General features: G+C 38.0%; 1 protein-coding gene across 10 annotated transcripts in view; it reads left to right on the plus strand.

Moving 5' to 3' along the window:
- ralgapa2 (Ral GTPase activating protein catalytic subunit alpha 2) overlaps positions 1-19,257 on the plus strand; it is a 187,205-nt gene that overhangs the window by 143,121 nt on the left and 24,827 nt on the right. For 6 of the 10 annotated variants that reach the window (XM_058748533.1, XM_058748535.1, XM_058748539.1 and 3 more), the window contains 2 exons: positions 6,281-6,439; positions 7,135-7,265. In XM_058748533.1, coding sequence (XP_058604516.1) covers positions 6,281-6,439; positions 7,135-7,265 — 290 coding nt within the window. The remainder of the gene's footprint in view (positions 1-6,280; positions 6,440-7,134; positions 7,266-19,257) is intronic. The other 4 variants (XM_058748534.1, XM_058748542.1, XM_058748536.1 and 1 more) reach the window with 1 other exon arrangement.

The raw sequence follows: 19,257 nt of genomic DNA on the forward strand, positions 1-19,257 counted from the left end.
GGAGTGGCCAAATCAAAGTCTGGACTTAAATCCAATTGAGATACTGTGGCATGACCTTAAACAGTCCATTCATGCTCGAAAACCCTCCAATGTGGCTGAATTAAAACAATTCTGCAAAGAAGAGTGGACCAAAACTCCTCCACAGCGCTGTAACAGACTCATTGCCAGTTATCGCAAACGCTTGATTGCAGTTGTTGCTGCTAAGGGTGGCACAACCAGTTATTAGGTTTAGGGGCAAGCACTTTTTCACACAGGGCCATGTGGGTTTGGATTTTGTTTTCCCTTCATAATAAAAAACTTCATTTAAAAACTGCATGTTGTGTTTACTTGTGTTATCTTTGATTAATATTTAAATTTGTTTGATGATCTGAAACAAAGTGTGACAAACATGCAAAACAATTACAAATCAGGAAGGGGGCCAACACTTTTTCAAACCACTGTGTGTGTGTGTATATATATATATGTTTTTTTGGCCATATCTCCCAGCCCTAATATCTAGTCACCAAAATGGTCTTAAATATGCCATGGTAGGCCACATTCATGTAAAACTGTATGATGAAGGTTTAGAATTAAAGCATTCACCATAGTCAACTGAAAATACTTAACAAGTAAAATCACACCAGAGAAACATCAATGTGGTTTTTATTTAAAAGCGGGTGAGCAAAATCTGCAAATAAATAGTATATAAGAGCATAAAGACACACAGTCCCTCTGTCACACATACTGTATACACACACACACACACAAAATAAGTTTTTAAAATTTTAGTAAACATTTTTAAAGAAAAGAAAGAAAAATGTTGTTTGTTATTGTAACTTTTTAGCGACCTGTGCATTAAAAAAAAAAAAAAGCTTTAATTTGAATAAGCAAAATTAAAGTCAAAGTAAATTAGATTTGTGGGTCCTGACACGTGTGTGTATATATATACCTTTGCTTTTTTTTTTTTATAGAATACTGTGAGATAAATGTTTGCTTACCCCTAAAAACACTGTTATTTGGTTTAAAATGGTGATTTAATGACTGCAGTTCGTCGTACAGACTCGTCAGCAGGTGAGTGACACGCGTGTAGAGCGTGACTTTTGGAGCGTGCTGCTGATTGCACGGCTCTGTCAGACCGCTGAGAGCTATGAAGCCGTGTCTTCAGCAAGGGAGCCGAGCATGTGCAGGTTTAGTAACAGCTCTCTCTCTCTCTCTGGACTCCTGCGCGCGCTGTGACCGGGGCCCCGATCAGCACATTAACTCACGCCGCAAGGGCCAAAGGCCTGCCGGATACCAGCAGGGCCCTGCTATCGAATTCCGCCCGTGTCGGCGGGACGGCGATCGACATGCGTTAGCAGGTTAACGCTGACAAAATGAGCCAGTAGGAACCTGCTTAGTTTGAGCGCTCAATCCGATCATGCGCAGGCCTGCAGAGAGAAAAATTCATCAGGCTACCGGACATTGAGGCCTCTCACCGTCAGAGCTCATATTAGCCCATCGCAGCCACACTCCGCTTCCTCCGTTCTGTGTAGGGAGGGAGTGTGTGTGCCGCGAGCTGTGCTCGATTCATTTTGGCCATCAGGCCCCGTAATTGCCGCGCTCCCGCTCTGGCAGCGAGAGAGGGTGAATGTTGGGCGGCACGTGTGTGGGGAGGGGTGAAAGGGCTATTTTATCAGCCACAGGCAGACAGGAAGTAACTCCTCTAGTTTACAAATGCAACTTTCAGAGGTAGCGAGAGAAAAGAGGGGTGAAGAGCTGACAGCAAGGAAAGCAGAGAAAGAAAAAGAGGAGAATTCCTGAATCCAATTGAGTGCTGGGGGGCAGAACGGAGCAGAGCAGCTGGCTGGGCTAGTAATGCAGTTACTGGGAGGGTGTTGCCATGCGAGGCCACGGTGTCAGGAGGCAGCCGGTCATCCAACCACACACACACACACACACACACACACTCTTTTGTTGCAGAGGGAAGGACGCTGCTTCTTTACAAGGCAGCATTTAAGCTTGAGGGCATCTCTTGCTAAAAATGGATCTTCTATGGCATCACTGTGAAAACCTCCTTTTGGAACCTTTGTTTTTAAGAGCGTACGCACATGTGGCTCATAGTTTTGTGTTTGCTAATGCAAATGTCACTATTATTATTGTTTGTATTGGACAATCCTTAGATTTAAACAAGTATATCTTGTCAAATTTAAGGTAGTGAAAAGTCCTAAATATCGTAAATGAAAAAAGTCTCAATTACCCTTTAACAGAGGTCTTAAATTTGGGGACAGAAAACGTGGTAATGCGACTACATAAAGCTTCAAACGCCGCTCAGATGGCGTTCATGTTCTTCTAGGAATTTTGTCTTTACAAGTTGGGAAGTCGTAATTACAATTTTAGGTGCATTAAAGTCACTTTGGCCAAAGCGAGATGGGTATATACCTTTTCTACATAAAATTCTGCCTAAGATATTTTTAACTCTACATAAAAAAAGATCATGCATTTTATTTTATTTTCTTCCAAAAATTTATAAATAATAATAATTTAATTTAATTTAACAAATTTTCCATTAATACAGATGGTGCATGTATTGTCTTCCATATTTTCTCACTTGACACGTCCCCAACTCGGAAAATATGGGCCTAAGGAAAATTCAGCTTTCCTTTTGTGGTTACATTTGTGTGTGTTTAACATATTAATAAATATGCACCAGTAGTGCACCAATAGTGAAAGACACAATGCTGTTGCACATTCTGCAGGCTCATGGTTTGTAATCAGTGAGCACCGTGCTTTTATGCCAAGCGATTGCTTGTGATCTATTGATAAGTTGTAAGAACTTCTGCTTTATTGTTTTTATATTCTAATATTTTACAAATGGTTGTAAGAGTTTATTTCTCTTATTTTATCTCATTGAATGAACAGTAGGCTATAGTAAAGCACAGGCATTTCAAATAGGTTTGTTTCTAATTAAAAAGTCCTGCATCATATTATCATATTAGCAAAATTAAGTACCCGTCAACCTATAATTAGTATGTATTTAAGCAATTTGAATGTGTATATATTGACTGAAACATGTTTTGAGTGTTTTATTCTTGCAGTTAGCCTGTTGAATCATGTATGTGCAGATACCCTGATTAAACACTGTTTATTCGATAGACAGGAATGAAACTGCAAACCATAAGATTTAAGAAAAAGGTATACTGTCATTTTGGTGGATGTTAAGATGGGTGAAAAATCCCAAAGCCTTTCATTGGTAGAAGAACCTGAGCCATATCTGGAGACCAGTGCATGAGAAGGCCTTAGAGATGGACTCTATTGGCTTGTGTGGGGAAAAATCCACCAACTACCCAGAATACCCTAGCAACCGCATGGAACATTTTAGCTATGTGTAGCAACCACCCACAACACCTTCACAGGCGCACTACTTAAGCCTAGTCTAAAGTTCAGGTTTCTTAGAAGTCTGCAGTCTTTAACATCTGCTCCCTTTCATTGAGAATGGCATCTGGCGTATGTGTACAATGTGTTGTGTATTTCCTCTGTCCGCCCAACCTGTTTACATGCCGCCAATTCTTCTGCTGACTCTCCAAATGGATCGGTATGCAACCGACCCAATCAGCTTGTTGTGGATTTGTTTAATTTTAGCCCATTAGCATAATTAAGGGCTTATGGGGAAATGTGGTAATTGCATTTTTGGTGAAGAGGACATGTTTTGGTAATGGCTCATTAGGCATGGGTGCATCGGCAGATGTTTAACGACCCATTGAGAGGAGCTCTCTTAAGGCCGCGCTGTCGCAGCGACATGCTTCCAAGACTCCTCTTTTTTGATTACAGTGGTCACTTTAATTTCTCACCATTTTGGTAATAGTCCACTTAATTGTTGTTAATTATTTGGAATGAAGTCTTTATGTGCTGCTTGTGTTTTGTTTAGTCTTTGACAGTAAATGATGCTGTGAGCCCCAGAAAGAACCACTTGTGTGTTGTATGAAAAATAATTTATTTCACTTTATGTGTGTATTGCTAGGCTTGGATTGGGGTGATATAAGCAAACATATCTGTCACGTCATTCTCAGTTTGCTGCTTGCTAGCAATAGATTCCGTAGTATACACTTCAAGTCAATAAAATGAAATAAATAGAAAAGGTCGCTTTTTGTAGATTTATTGTTCAGTCAAGTACATTGTACTATATATATATATATATATATATATATATATATATATATATATATATATATATATATATTAGTGGTGGGCATAGATTATTTTTTTAATCTAGATTAATCTCACTGTAATCTTGGAATTAATCTAGATTAAAATGGCTCATTTGAATTCTGCCAAGTAGATCAGAATAAGTTCACTACTAGTAGTAAACAACTAGCATTCATCAAGAAGCAAACATAATATGGTGGTAATTAATAGGCTAAGTAATTAAATTAAATTATGTAATTTAAAATTACATAACGTAGCCTACCTAAAGCAAAGGAGTGAAGTTCCCAGCTGGCATCGATGAGGTGTACAGTAACGCCGAGGTAGTTATCGTTGGGCCGGCAGCTGGTGGCAAACCACTGAGCGAGGAGATTAGTTAGCTTGGCTGATAGAGCTGTGCTGACGGGCTTGCCTCGGTTGCACTCAGACATAGTAGTTTGACGACGACTCTTCCCCTGCGCTACATCAGTGCTTGGCCCGGCATCTTCCGCATTAGCTAAGGGATGCTTTGCGTTTAGGTGGTACTTGAGACTGGAAGAACTCCTACAGTAAACTAATTCCGCATTGCACAAGGTGCAAACAACCTTAGTCTTGTCGAGATTTCCATTGGGAAGCTTCTTAAAAATAAATTTTCCCTGAAGCAAACCCGGCGGCTTCATAGCTGCATCCATGTTAGTTTGATGTGGTAATTTCACAGTAAGCATACACACAGGTTCGAAGACTCGTTCTTGCCCCCTACAGTGCAATTTGGCTAGGTATACATCTGCGCTAAAATATCAAGGTGAAAGTCATCATAGCTTGCGTATTATAGACCCAGCTCCCAACCCAACTTTGAGAATAGATTAACGGCGCTATTTTTTTTATCGCCCAATAAGAGTCTTACGTCAACGCAGCACGTTAACACCGATAACGGCCCACCACTAATATATATATATATATATTTTTTTTTTTTTTTATGCATTTTGTTTTCTTCTTTTCAGTTTATTATTAAAAAGATTGGAACTTGCTTGCAAACTTGTTACCTTTTGTGAAATTTTGTTTTGACATTTAAATAGGCCATTCACATGATTCATGACAAACAAAACTTCTTGGATTTGCATGAATGACTTTATATGAATGAATCTCTGAAGGGAACTGACTGTTTTATAGCATTTTCTGTTAATCTTACTTCCATATAATACCTAAAAGTAGTGTTCGTAAGTGCAGTGTTATTTCAAAACCACATGCTACTGAAACAATGTGTAGTTCAATTCAAATATCGGATTTTTTCGAAGTGACTTTTTCGACCATTACATGTTGAGGATTAACTGTTTGATATTTGGAAATCTCAAGATTATTGCAAGAGTATCAGCATTAACAGAAGTCGTCATTCTGCCTGTCATTTCCAGAATGCTTCCTGCTCTCTAGATATCTGAATCAGAACTGACTCGTACTAGAACCAATTTCCACTGGTTATTGTACCAGCGTCTCCTGTCTGAATATAAAAGCCTTTCCAGGATTGACGGCTAGTAGTAGCACATCTCTGAGCCCACTGCTCTGATATACAGTTTTCCTCATGTACAACATTAAACAAATTATTGCAAGAGATTGCTGGTGCTTCAACATTAGAACTACATATTAATCAAACTCTCAGCGCCCATGTATTTCATGTTCCTGGGGTCCCAAAAATTAGCTTCCGAAAAATGCATTTCCTACAAATGTATGTATATTTTTATGTAAAATGAAACACTGTCCAATTTTCTGGCTAAAGTCTATTTGTTTAAATGATTGAAAACATAATGAACCCAATTTCTGTAGCTCATTTGACTTAAGATTGAAAATTCCCAAAATAATTTCAGCTGTTATGTACTAAAATAAATGTACAGTCTTTTATTTCTTTCTGGAATTATTGTTGATCTTAAAGAAAACGTACAGGTTTGTGAGGTTGAGTCATATTTTTTGATGCCTTTTACAATGTCTTTCTAAGAATTTGTTTTTCAATACATATGCACCGTGAAAACGATTATCTGTGATTGTTTTTTCCCTGATGTGCAGCCCTCATGATGTTTCTGACTAATGTTGACAGTATTTTATTGGTTTGCATGTCAGATTTATTGATGCTTTTGCCTCTGGTTGGTCATAGCTTCGTCACTTGGGAAATGATGAAGTGCACATCGTGTGGTCGGAGCACACGCGGGATTACAGACGAGGAATCATTCCCACCGACTTCGGAGATGTCCTCATCATCATCTACCCGATGAAAAACCACATGTTCTTTGTTCAGATCATGAAAAAACCCCAGGTACGTCCCTCGTGGTGAAGATAATGACATTACGTTACATTAAAAACCACAGCCGTCCACCATAACTTACCAGATTTTCATATATTACGTGAAATGCCTCTCCCGAGGCGTCTTAAGATGTTGGTCAGGATGTGCGATGTTTCGCTGATTGTCAGGAGATGTAGATTGTGGCTGGATGGTATCTCTTCCTGTCTGTTCTCTGAAAGCACTAATGCTGGAAGTCCATTACTGCACTGTCGGCACGCCACTCTCATCGCGGTCAAGCTGCCTTTCATCTTCCTCCTCCTGTGTCTGCCACTAGATCCCCAGAGAAACCGAGCGTGTATCATTTGTAATTTCTCGCAAACACGTCACCTCTACGAGACTTGACTGCTGTGTGCGTTGAGTGGCCTGGATGCTGTCGGATGTATGGTTCCTGCAGCATGTCACCAGCTGCAATTAGTGAAATTCCCTCAGCCGTGTCACTGTTATCTGCTGTTCCACTCGAATAACTCTCATTTCATCCACTCGAGAAACGCAAGCCTTGGCAAATGGAAGTGATGCATTATCCATCCCGCGCATTGATTTTTTTTTTTTTTCCCAGTCTGTTTGTGGCGTACACGTATCACATGCAACATGGGGTCGAGAATTCATGTAAATTGATTTTGCATTTAAAACTTAAAACAGTATTTCTTCATTCTTTGCTCTGTCTCAAGCAGGTTCCTTTCTTTGGGCCTCTGTTTGACGGGGCGATAGTGACTGGAACGCTGTTGCCGAGTCTGGTGCGGGCCACGTGCATCAATGCCAGCAGGGCTGTGAAGTCTCGACTGCCACTTTACCAGAGTTTGTATCCTTCAACTTTACAGTTGGTAACCATTTATCTGTGAGATCACAGCGTTCTGTATGTGATTTGACACTAATTTTTTGCTTGTAGGTAGAACACACTCTGAGTGTGTCTCATTGCACTCTGTAGTTCCCTACGCTGTGAATCTTTCTGCTGAACATGACTTCCGCTGAAAATTGACACTGATATCTGATATGTGATACGATTGATGAGGTTGTTTGTTAATGTAGCTATAGCGTTTATAGACACCATTGCTGTATAACACAGCAGAAGCGATTCTTTTTTGGCATTGTTTGTTTTTCTTTGTTGTTGCTGTTGAAAGTACAGCTCATCCATTTCTGGCAAAGACGTGGCATCTTTTCCTGGTAAGTAAATGGTTTTTATGGTGTATAGTGGGAGTTTTTAGGGAGCAAAAGATTGAGTGCACAGGAATGGCCCTAGAAATGCCTGGGTAGTGCATATTTTTTCTGCTGAACTAGGGAGAAGATTGAAACAGACCCGCTGTGTCTGTTATATAAGTAATAATTGTCTCCGGCTGATGAATTATTACAAATCAATTCCCAAGTTGAACTGTGGAAGCCATACACTTCGAGTGTATCACTATCGATTGTTATGCTTATGCCACGGCTAAAATTTACATTTGTTTGTCTCATGACCTTTTTATCTGCACGTAGAATTTCTTCCCTTCTCCAATGATTTAGTATCTTGCTTAGAAAAACTCCTATATGCCATATGAGAAAAATGTCATTTGGTAATTTTCACAAAATAATATCTAAAAGGAACGCTAACATTAAAGATCATTACTTTAGAATAGGGCTGCAACTAACGATTATTTTAATAATCGATTAATCTGTCGATTATTTTTTCGATTAATCGATGAATCGGATAATAAAAAAGAAAATCATTCATTTCCAACCCTTTATTCAAAAACAGAACTAAAATCTTTAGAAAGTGCACAAACATGTTGCTCCTTGAACATCCCTGAGCTGTTATAATAATAATAAAATAAAATAAAAATGGACTAACACAAAAAACATACACATGTATGCTTTACATCTGCCAAATATATAGACTTTTTTTGGGGGGGGGGAGAGTGCAAAAAATAAAATAATTTAACAACACTGCGTCGTTAGCGTTGGTATTGTATCAGACACTTGCACTTAACATTATATGAAAATCAAGCTCAAATGGAGTTAATAATGTTTTTGACCAGAGAATGACGGAGATGGAGTGTTTTGTCTGTCATTAGAACGGCTGTAACTGTTATCTGAAGCAGCAAGTGCATTATGCTTTCATCAACTTTTACAGGTTATATAACTTTGATTGTAGCTATATGGGCGCTTAGTTTTTTCTTGTTGTTTAATACACTTGGCCAAAATCTCAAATTAAGCGCTTATGCACATAATGCACAGGATATTTAAAACGTATATAGACAGCAAATAACTAATTCTTCTCCACTCTTCAAACACACAAAAACATTATCCTTTACTGACATGGTGTTTGAGTAAAGAAAACGCTGTACTATTCAAACACCAATTATTTATTCACCCTTGCATTGCGAAAAAGCAGAGATCTGTCTTCTCCAGGCTGCGCGCGGCGCGTCAAACTGAACGGAGGCGGGGTGAAGTTACGAGGTCTCGCGGAGAGCTTGATGATCCAATGGCGTTACGAAGTTTTACTGACAAGTTATTTTAATGCTTATCATTGGTTTACTATTTTTAAAACTCTCTGATTTAAAATAATAAAAACGAATTATAAGCGACTCAAGTTTGGATAATTTTTCACAGCACCTGACTGGGCTAGTGTACAGCAACTGCATACTCTGCCATACGCAAACGCCGCCCCTGCTCCCACACCTTGGATGACTTGGGTCGCACGGATTTCTCTGCCTCCGCCATGTATCTTTCCTCTACCTCAGCTCGTTTTTTTATATTTTTTTTTATATTTTTTTTTATTTATGAGGCGCGGAACTCTGCTAGCATCAGTGCGCGAGAGAGACCGAGTGTGTTCACTCCGCTCCACGCTCAACTAAAGTTTTTTTTTTTTTTTTTTAATAATCAAACGTCTCCGCGTCGCGCGACACAACGAATCGATTATGAAATTCGTTGCCAACGCTTTTAGTAATCGATTTTTATCGATTTAATCGATTCGTTGTTGCAGCCCTACTTTAGAATAATGATCAGATGACTGTCTGCTTTCCAAATAAATAAAAAATATAGTCACAATATGTTGATTTGACAGGAAATAATTTTGGTATCCGAGAAGAAAGTGTTGAGTTATTTTTATATATATATATATATATATATATATATATATATATATAATTTTTTCTTTTCTTTTCTTTGACGTATATATATATATATATATATATATATATATATATATATAAATATATATATATAATTTTTTCTTTTCTTTGACGTCTCTTCTGTGCACCAAGACTACATGTATTTGATCAGAAATACAGTAAAACGGTAATATTGTGAAATATTACATTTTATAATAATATTTTTCTATGTGAATATATTTTTAAAAATGTATTTATTTCTGTGATCAAAGCTGAATTTTCAGCATCATTACTCCAGTCTTCAGTGTCACATGATCCTTCAGAAATCATTCTAATATGCTGATTTGCTGCTAAAGAAACATTTATTCTTTTTATCAGTTTGAAAACAGTTGTTCTGCTGAATATGTTTGTGAAAACAGCAATACTTTTAATTTATTTATTTATTTCCAGGATAAATAGAAAAATTGATTTGCTATATAGAAAGTTCAAAAGAACAGCATTTATTTGAAATAGAAATCATTTGTAACAAATGAGGTAATTATTAAAAAAAATAACAATCATTCTGACACCAAAACTTTGAATGGTAGTGTGGGCAAGTGAGAAAAACGATTGCAGTCCATTTTGACCGGTCAGGTATTCCTATAGCACTGCGTATTAAGTTTATTTAACACCTGTAGCGCTATGAGGAACAGATCATAAGTAGATATTGCCGCATCATGTCTGATTTTTAATTCTGCTCTTTCCTGTCTGCAGTGATATTGCGTCAGTGTGATCGTTATTGTGAGTGGGTGTGTGTGTGACTGTTAATTGTCTCTTGTGAATACGGTGTGAAAGGCCATTAAGGATATTCTGCTTTCACAGCTTCCTGCAATGACTTGATCTGTCTCTATGAATAATTGATCTGCTTTTGGGTGCTGCTTCTACACCACTGTCTCTTATCTGTCCGTCACAGGAACATCTGCTCGACAGTCACCTCTTACACTTACACAAAAGCGTGTGTGTTTCTCTCGCTCACTCGTTCTCTGTTTGTCTTTCCATTGCTCATCCCATCTCTTTGTCCAAGTTCACAACACACAGGCCTTATTCTAAATCATGTTGTTGTTGATTTAAGGTTGTGACATATGAAGTTTGTCCCATGTCGGACACTGACCTGAACAGACGGTGCTCTTATATTGACCCACATCTGTAAAAGTATTAATTATTTACTATTCATATTTTGAATTAGCTTTTATTTTTATATTTTCAGTTTTCATTGCAATTACATTTTTAGAAATTTTTTAATTTTTATTACTCTTTGTTTTTAGTAAAGTAGTTTTCATTTTATATATTTTTTATTTCAATTGTGGGTTTATTTCATTTCATAATTTTAGTATTTCAGCTTTTATTTCAGATATTTCTCATTTTCATTTAGTTTAAGTTTTCCATGTAATCTTTATTTTTATTTATTTATTTATTTATTTATTTATTTATTTATTTATTTATTCTGATTCATTTCAATTAATGTTTTTTATTAGTTTTAGTTTTAGCTAACAATAAATTTGCAGCAGACTTCTATCTTGTGATGTATGCCAGGCTCCTCCAATCATTTAGTTTGCTTAAACCCCTCCCCTTGCTTACAATCGACTGCAAACTCTCATTCAGATGGGCCTCCCACATCTCAGAATCAAATCAACGACCAATGGATAGAACCAACTCCTGCCCTACATTTTCTCTTACTTAGATGCGCATTACAATATGAAAGATCTGTTGCTACTTCAGTTTCATCATGCTCCTTAACACTATTGTCTTAAATTACTTCAGGATGTCTAGAGCAACCTTGGACTATATGTCAGGCTCTCAAAGCATGACCGAAAATTGCTTCGGTTTCGCCCTGACTGTTCACACTGAAGTCACATTATGAAAAATCTGGTGCATATCCGGAATTGAATGGTCAGATTCGTTTACACACTCATCCAAAAACAGATCTGCATCACACACCAGGGGGAAAAAACACTGCAGTGTGAATCTAGTCCTCTTTCTTCTGTCTCTCACAGTCTGTCGCTCCCCGTCAGAACAATGACCTTGCCTCACAGTCTGAGAGATGTCTGTTTTTGTGCGGAGATGAAATCTTCTCTGGAATTGTCTGCTTCACAATGGTCGGGGTCCCTGCAATCTTCCTGCTTGTTGTGCTTGGTGCTCCAGCGTAATTAGTTGAATATTTCTTCAAAGCGAGTCCTCGTGCTCCCTGCACAGGCTGATAAAAGCAGGTGTCTCTCTCTGGCCCCGCCGCAGAGATGGAGGGGCCTCCAGAGGGCTACACCATCAGTCAGCTCTAATTGGATGGGTTTTGGTGAAATGGCCACCAGTGCTTGGCATGGGGCACTGCAATCCACCCCTGTGCCCTGCGCTGTCCCACACCCTTGCCTTCTATTGTCCGAGTATGCAGGTGAAATGTTCGGAGCTAATCTATGGATCTCTATCCCGCTCGGTTCTGGGATTATGCTTTTCCAAAGGGCTTAGCTTGAATGGAGAGTCCCTGCTCCTGCTGACACCTTTCACATTGCGCATAATGTGTTGTGATTATTGATTCATCAGCTGCTGCGAGTTTGAAGTGGGTCATGCTGAAGCCCTGCACAGGGAAACTTGGGATATATTACAAGATCAATAAATGAAGAAAATTCATCTTCAGCTGATACATGAGCCTTTTGTTCCTTCATGTTCTCACTCTTGTTGACATTCTTCATTTTGCTCAGGAGCAGATCGAGTTCTCTTGAAGGGATTGTTCACACACAAATGAGAGTTCAGTCATTATTTACTCACCCCGGTGTTGTTCTAATGCCGTATGACCTTTCTTTTTCACACCACAAAAGGAGAGATAAAAAAAAATGTCCCGCTCACTCTCGTCCATGTAATGGCAGTGAATAGTGGCAAGCCATGTCTAACTTAACTACACTAGACTCAAGCCATTTACATTATCCGTTTAACTATTTACATCATTTACATTATGACTGAAAGTGAAGGGAGTGGGTGCATATGACCATGTTTGTTAGCTGCTGAACGTTTACAACTCCCTGTGATGTTTTGGTGTTCTGTGCGATTACATTGCCATATATCACAAATAATACAGCAAGCCAAGGCCTGTTCAGCACAAATATTCAGTCTTGATTTCAGCATGCGATTTGTCTGTTCAGACCATTTAGTAAAAAACGGCAGATAGCTGAATGAATTTGTAGATTCACTTTTCTGCTTTTAGAAAAGCAGAAATAACCTGGTTCCTCTGGTAACCAAAGCGCTATGTAACTTTCTGACACTTGCTTGTCATGGAGAAGAAAGGCAGGCAGACAAACATTTACACATGATGTATATCAGATTACACAAAATACATGAATACAAAAATGAGAAGTAGTTCCAGATTCTTCCTCTGCTGTTCACTGTCACTTTGTTTTCACAAAATTTGTTTTCACAAAACTGCTTTTTTCATATTATTTTCTAACTTACAAATATTTTGTATTGCCAAAGTTTTCTTAACAATGTTCTTAAATTTTCTTAAGGTTGTTCTAAAAAATAAGAATTTTACCTCTTAAAAAAAGATTATTGTAAATAATTTTTAAAGTCAGGATAAACTCCAACTTAATAATGAAGTCTTAAATTATTTTAGTAATTAAAAGAGATAAAAGATTATTATAGTAATCAGCAGTCCTTTGAGCTGTGAGTTGATCAGCGAGTCTTCAGAAAGAACTGTCATACAGTTTGACAAGCATCAAGCATCACCACCCACATCTCAGGACATATTCACATGTAAAACCTAGTTTCTTGTTTCTTTGTTTCTTTGTTTGTTTGTTTGTTTATTTTGTATTTATTGTGTCATGTCATCTTCCCATGTTTTGTCTTACTACATTATGTCCTGTTCTGCAAAAAAACAAAAAAAACATTATATATATACCACACCTGTTGTTTCATTTTACCAAAAAAATTTTCTTAAGAAAATTTGAGAACTTCATTTTGATGTATTTATTAATAATTTTTGTTTTTTTAAATTGCACTTGAATCCGGCCACTGTTTGCGAGCAATGCCAAGTCATGATTCAAAGTAACAGCAGCAGCTCTGGGTAGGAGACTAAGTTGTGAATCCGATCGTTTGGCCAGGTTTCTTCTCAGTGCGACGCAAAAGAGATTACAACAGCTTTTCGTTACAAAAATCTCAGATCGCACTGATGGCATGCAAATGTTCCTGTCAGTCACTTAACAGCATTAGCAGCCGTTCATTCAAATGAATTTTATTGCATGAATTGTCACATCAAATGTTTGTCTGGGTGTGAACAGGTCTTCAGATGCTGTCCATGGTAATGGTTTATGTTTGCGCAGTGCTGTTTTTCTTAATCCAGCCAGCTTTGTGTTGACTTGCAAGATGTCCTGTTGCAATACAGGTCAAAGACTGCTTTTATCAGCTGTCCATGTGTATGACATCCCGTATCATCATTGAGTTATGTAGAGTTGACAAGTGGGCAGCTGGTTTAACTCTTTTACCACTGAGCCCTTCCTTGGTCTAAGGTCAGTGTGTCACTGTCTCTTCGCTCTCTTTCTGTCAGTCTCTGCGTGAAGTTGACATGCCTCAGTCCACGTGGGGTTTGCGATGGCAGACCAGTGGCCTTTAAGAAGTCAAGCAGAGATTCACTGACCTTCAGTCTCTGTGCTGCCTCCCCTGCTGAATAAGAATCGATGGAGTTACTCCCTCTCTCCTCCAGGCTCAGATCCATCTCTAGGCACCAATCAATAGCCATAATCTGTTCCTGCCCACCGTCAGTCATGCGCAATTCAGCTTTTAGCACCCGTGATGGATATTTGAGGGTAAGGTGAGGAAGTGGTCTCATGTAGACCATAATACAAGTACCAGCGATTAAGAATGAGGATTATGAATATGATTGTTTGGTTGTCATTGTGGCCATCCGACCATATAACACAGATCTGACTGTGTTCATATAGTTGCTTATTAAATCACAAGATCCATGCGCTATATTGGAATGCGTGTCAGGGTTGAGCCTACTTCCTCTCTTGTATTGTATTGCAGAGTCTGACATTTGACTGTCGACACTTTGCAGATTATTCTGGCTAAGAACCATTTAGTTAAACTGGAAGAGGCTGTCCCAGTGACCCCATTAACAGTTTTTGCATGATGTTTGAGGCCATGAAATTAATGATACTGCAATAATAGACCAACATAATATAATAGTAGATAACAGCATTCAAATAATGGTGCAGCAGTTTCTCCAAATAGCTGTATGGAGAACACTGAAGAGTCCCCTCCCCTTTCTGCTTAAGTGGGTCTCCCAACTCGCCAGCTGTCACTGGAGGTCCTGACAACGTCCAGTGTGTTCAGATCACGGAGTTACGCCAACTCACTCTCCCAACCAATCTCTCTCTGTCCTTCTCTTCTTGTCCAGACCCAAAAATAAGGTGTTCAGAGGTTGTGGCGCTTTCCTCGTTGCTTATTTATTCAAGGTTCCTGACTATTCATTGTAATGATGCTAGTGGTGCAGAAATGAAACGATTCAATACAAATGTAAATTTAAAAAGCAAAACAATAGTTTTCCAAGATTTCCAGTTGAACATCATGTTCTAAATTAAATATGCAATGTAGAAAGGGAAAAAAAAGGAACTACATATTTTTCAATTTATAGAATTAAAAACTGTGAATTACTTACAAAAAATGTGAATAACTACATAAAAACCAATGTTATACCATCAGAATGCTGTCTTGTTAAACAGTTGCCTGAACAACAAATTTTAAATTGAACAATCTTGCTTAAATATTAAGGGATTATGAGTTCCCAGCATTAATAAATTGCACGGTTACTTTTATAGGATTATTGTTTTACAGTTTAGTGACTTTCGTTGAACTTTTTTTGTTGTTGTTCCTGCTTTGTCATTAGTGTTATACAGGCTATAGCATTTTTATTAGGCTCCTATGATTAGGTTCAGTAATTTTACTCTAATGGCAATGTCCTTTCTATGCAATTAAAGTGAAATAACTGAACATAAATATAGGAGCCGGATAAAAATGCTCATTTTAGAAGAAAATTTCAGATGGCACTCGGAGGCTTTTAGTCTGAACTCTTCATATATGTATATGTATGTGTGTATATATGTGTGTATATGTGTATGTATATATATATATATATATATATATATATATATATATATATATATATATATATATATATATATATATATATATATATATATATATATATATATATATATATATATATATATATATATATATATAATATAATATATGAAAAATGTATTGGCTTAATGAGGCATTTTGCATATGGTGAGCGAACAAATTCAAATAGACCAAAGTAGTGTAATTTGGGACAGTTTTGAGACAATAGTTGAGAGAACCTAAAAGTCTGAATGGATCAAGTTGCATTGAATTTTCATTGTGTTGCTGTGTGTGTGTGTGTGTGTGTGTGTGTGTGTGTGTGTACATGTTGTAGCTTTACTGTGTGAAATAATACCTACAGTTTCAATTATTTTTCACAAATAGTTGGCAGTATATACTGCACAGTGTTCAGTAAGTTGTAACTAACACACACACACACACACACACACACACATTCAAGGGGGGCTCCCATCCACAGGCCTGTCAAACCCAGCCATGAGTGGAAAGTCAGTTTTGCCCATATGGCATATGGCGTCTCACTGCTGCCTCTTTATATGAAATACTCAAGTATTCTCCCACCCAGCCACCCACCCTCTCTCTCTCTAACACTGAATGACTCATAGCATTACTCTTCTCTCGCTCTCTCTACCCCTCCTGCTGCTCGTGATGCCTGGAACAAAGAATAGTGACACACACACACACACACACACACAAATGCCCGTTGGGGATTTTCTCTTATGGTAAAGCCAGGACTTAAACACAGGTCAGTAAACAACTCCGTGGCAGAACAACAAAATAGGACAAAAACAGGTGGCAGATGTAATAGGTGTGTGCACGAATCTCATGTACTTCATGTTTATCCAGCCTTGGCTCTGCCTGGGCTTTCTTTTCTGCACATCATCATCATGCTCGGAATCCTCAATAGCTTTTTTAATCAAATTTCCGCAGGGAGCAGGAAGACTCCCGGGTCATCGAGTCGTGTCTAATTCGATATGAGTACAGCATGCTACTGGGTCAAACTTCTTCATACTTTATCAACCTGAAATGAAATACGCACTTGATGATATTGCCCTTTTCCTTCTGTTTTGCTGCTCTCTAAGCACAATTTTAATGCTTGTAAAGAGGACGAGGGTATGGGAATGAATTTCCTCCTTAATGTTTACAATTTCTAAAGACAATTTTGTGGTGCTTGCTTGTGCAGATCTAATTCTGAGTGGTTGGCGGGATGTTCTGGACTCTAAAAATAAAGGTTCCAAATTAGGGGCTTTCGTAGCAAAGCAATAGAAGAACCATTTTTGGTTTCCCAAAGAACATTTTAGCAAAAAGTTCCAATACAAATGTTCCATGGTTGTCAAATGTTCTTCATGGAACCATAGATGGCAATTAAGAAACTTAATTTTTAAGAGTGAAGAAAGATTTTAGTTCCCCAAAGAACCTTTCTTTTTTCTTTTTTTCTTAGTGAAGAACATTTTAAAAATCTAAACAACCTTTTTCCATTATAAAGAACTTTTTGTGGAATGGAGAGGTTCCAATCAAGATTTTTTTTTTTTAAAACAGTATACTAGTTTACATCAAAATTGTCTCCATACGCTATAGGAATAGCAATGGTTACTTTAGTAAGGACAGTATATCATTTAAAAATAGCAGCTACTGGGTGTTTGTTGCTCTGACATTTTTTGCATCACAGAACGTCTGCGCCAATGTGATTGAATTTGACAATCTACATTTAAACTTGAACCTCCGTCTCCTCCCACACAAAATGAAAAAAAAAAAAAAAATCACTAGCACTCCATTAGGCATTCATGCTTGACATCTGTCTATGTTCTGCCACTATTGTGAATGGAGGAGCCATTGCCAGATCAGGGTGGGATCCCCTAGCGTGTGTGTGTGTGTGTGTGTGTGTGTGTGTGTGTGTGTGAGGTAGAGTTACGAAGAGCTTGCGCCTTTATTAATGCTCCCTCAGGAGTGACGTTACTAAAGCGCCTGTAAGCGTGAGAGCGGCTCCTGTTGGCACCTGCCAGCTTGTGTTTTTGCACTCTGCCATAGTGTTTTCTCCTGTGTTGTTGTTGTTTATTTTGTGCACATGGGAGACAACTGTATTAAATGTGAAACAATGAGGAAACGATTGCCTCCAAGCAAGGGTGTAGATTTGATTTTAACTTCAAATGCTCTACAAACACGTCATGTTTTCATGTACACAGTGAAACGGTCTGTTATGGCTGATTATCTGTTCTTGTTTAAATGGAATATTTATATATTTACCTGTTTGTCCCCAACTCACTTACAATGTCCACACAATACACTGGACATTGGTTTTACCACTCTTATTGTTAAAAATAAATATATTATGATTAATAATAAAAAAAAAACTAAAATTATTTTATTATATTTTAAAAGAAATTAGCAAGGATGCATGAAATTGATCAAATGAATTGTTACAAATTATTTCCATATTAATTAAATACTGTTGTTTTGAATTGTGAAAAAAAGAGTATCAAGGTTTTCCAACATTAATAAGTGTTTCTTGAGAAATAAATCAGAATATTAGAATGCATATTAACTATTTAAATTAAATTCATATTAATTAATTAAACAGAATGATTAATGATGCTGAAAATTCAGCTTTGATGACAGAAATTCTCAGAAAGAGAAAACTGAAATTATAAATTGTAAGAAACTTTCACAATATTTGCAGTTTTTACTGTTTAAACATTAAAATACTCACTGATCACAAACATTTGAAGGGTAGTGTAAATGCATTTCTCCCACGATTAAATGCAACTTGATTTCAAATCTAATCTAAATGTTAGACTTTAAGAGCTTGCGTTCTTGAGCCAAAAACACACCGAGCCAGTGTAGATACTGGTTGACTGTAACCTGTATTCAGTCACTAGAAATTTTGATCTGGTAAGTTTGTCGCGCATGACCCTCCCATCCATACCCAAGGAAAAATCTCTAGACGGACATGAAGCGCTGTAGCTGATCGTAGTTCCTGCCTCTTGTTTCTTTTTATCTCCGTCTCTCGCTCATCCTGTTGTTGGTCCAGCGAGCAGGATGGACGTTTCGGAGCCGTGCTAATTGTGATTGATGGCGGAGGAGGGGAGGACGAGTGTTAAACCTGCTCGTCTTCTCAGAGTAATTAGCATCCAGCTAGCGGTTCCATCTGTCTGCCCAAGCCCTGTTTAATTAATGAACTTTCTTCTCCTCCCTCCTCAGGCTGCCAACTCTGGGAGAAAGCTGTTAGCCCTCTCAGGTTATCCAAATGGATGTGGCTCCGCTTTTTGTTTGTCGCCCGTGTGCACAATGAACGCGTTTGCATTGATGAGCCGTGTGTGGGTTTTGTCTCTAGCGCTTTGTCTATAGTCTTGTAAAGGGAGTGATAATGAGCAATTCTGGCAAGCTTGGGCACTTAAGTGTGGGAGTATTTGAATGTACGAGAGCGCGTGTTTCCAGAGCACTGTTGCTTTTGTTTTGTTTGTGTTTTGTTTCTCGCTCATCAGAATGAGATTGCCTGCGGCAGCGGAGGTATTCTTCGCACGATGGTCTTTCTCAAAAGATCTCTGG

This window comes from Onychostoma macrolepis, chromosome 17, assembly GCF_012432095.1.
Source record: "Onychostoma macrolepis isolate SWU-2019 chromosome 17, ASM1243209v1, whole genome shotgun sequence".
NCBI lineage: Eukaryota > Metazoa > Chordata > Actinopteri > Cypriniformes > Cyprinidae > Onychostoma > Onychostoma macrolepis.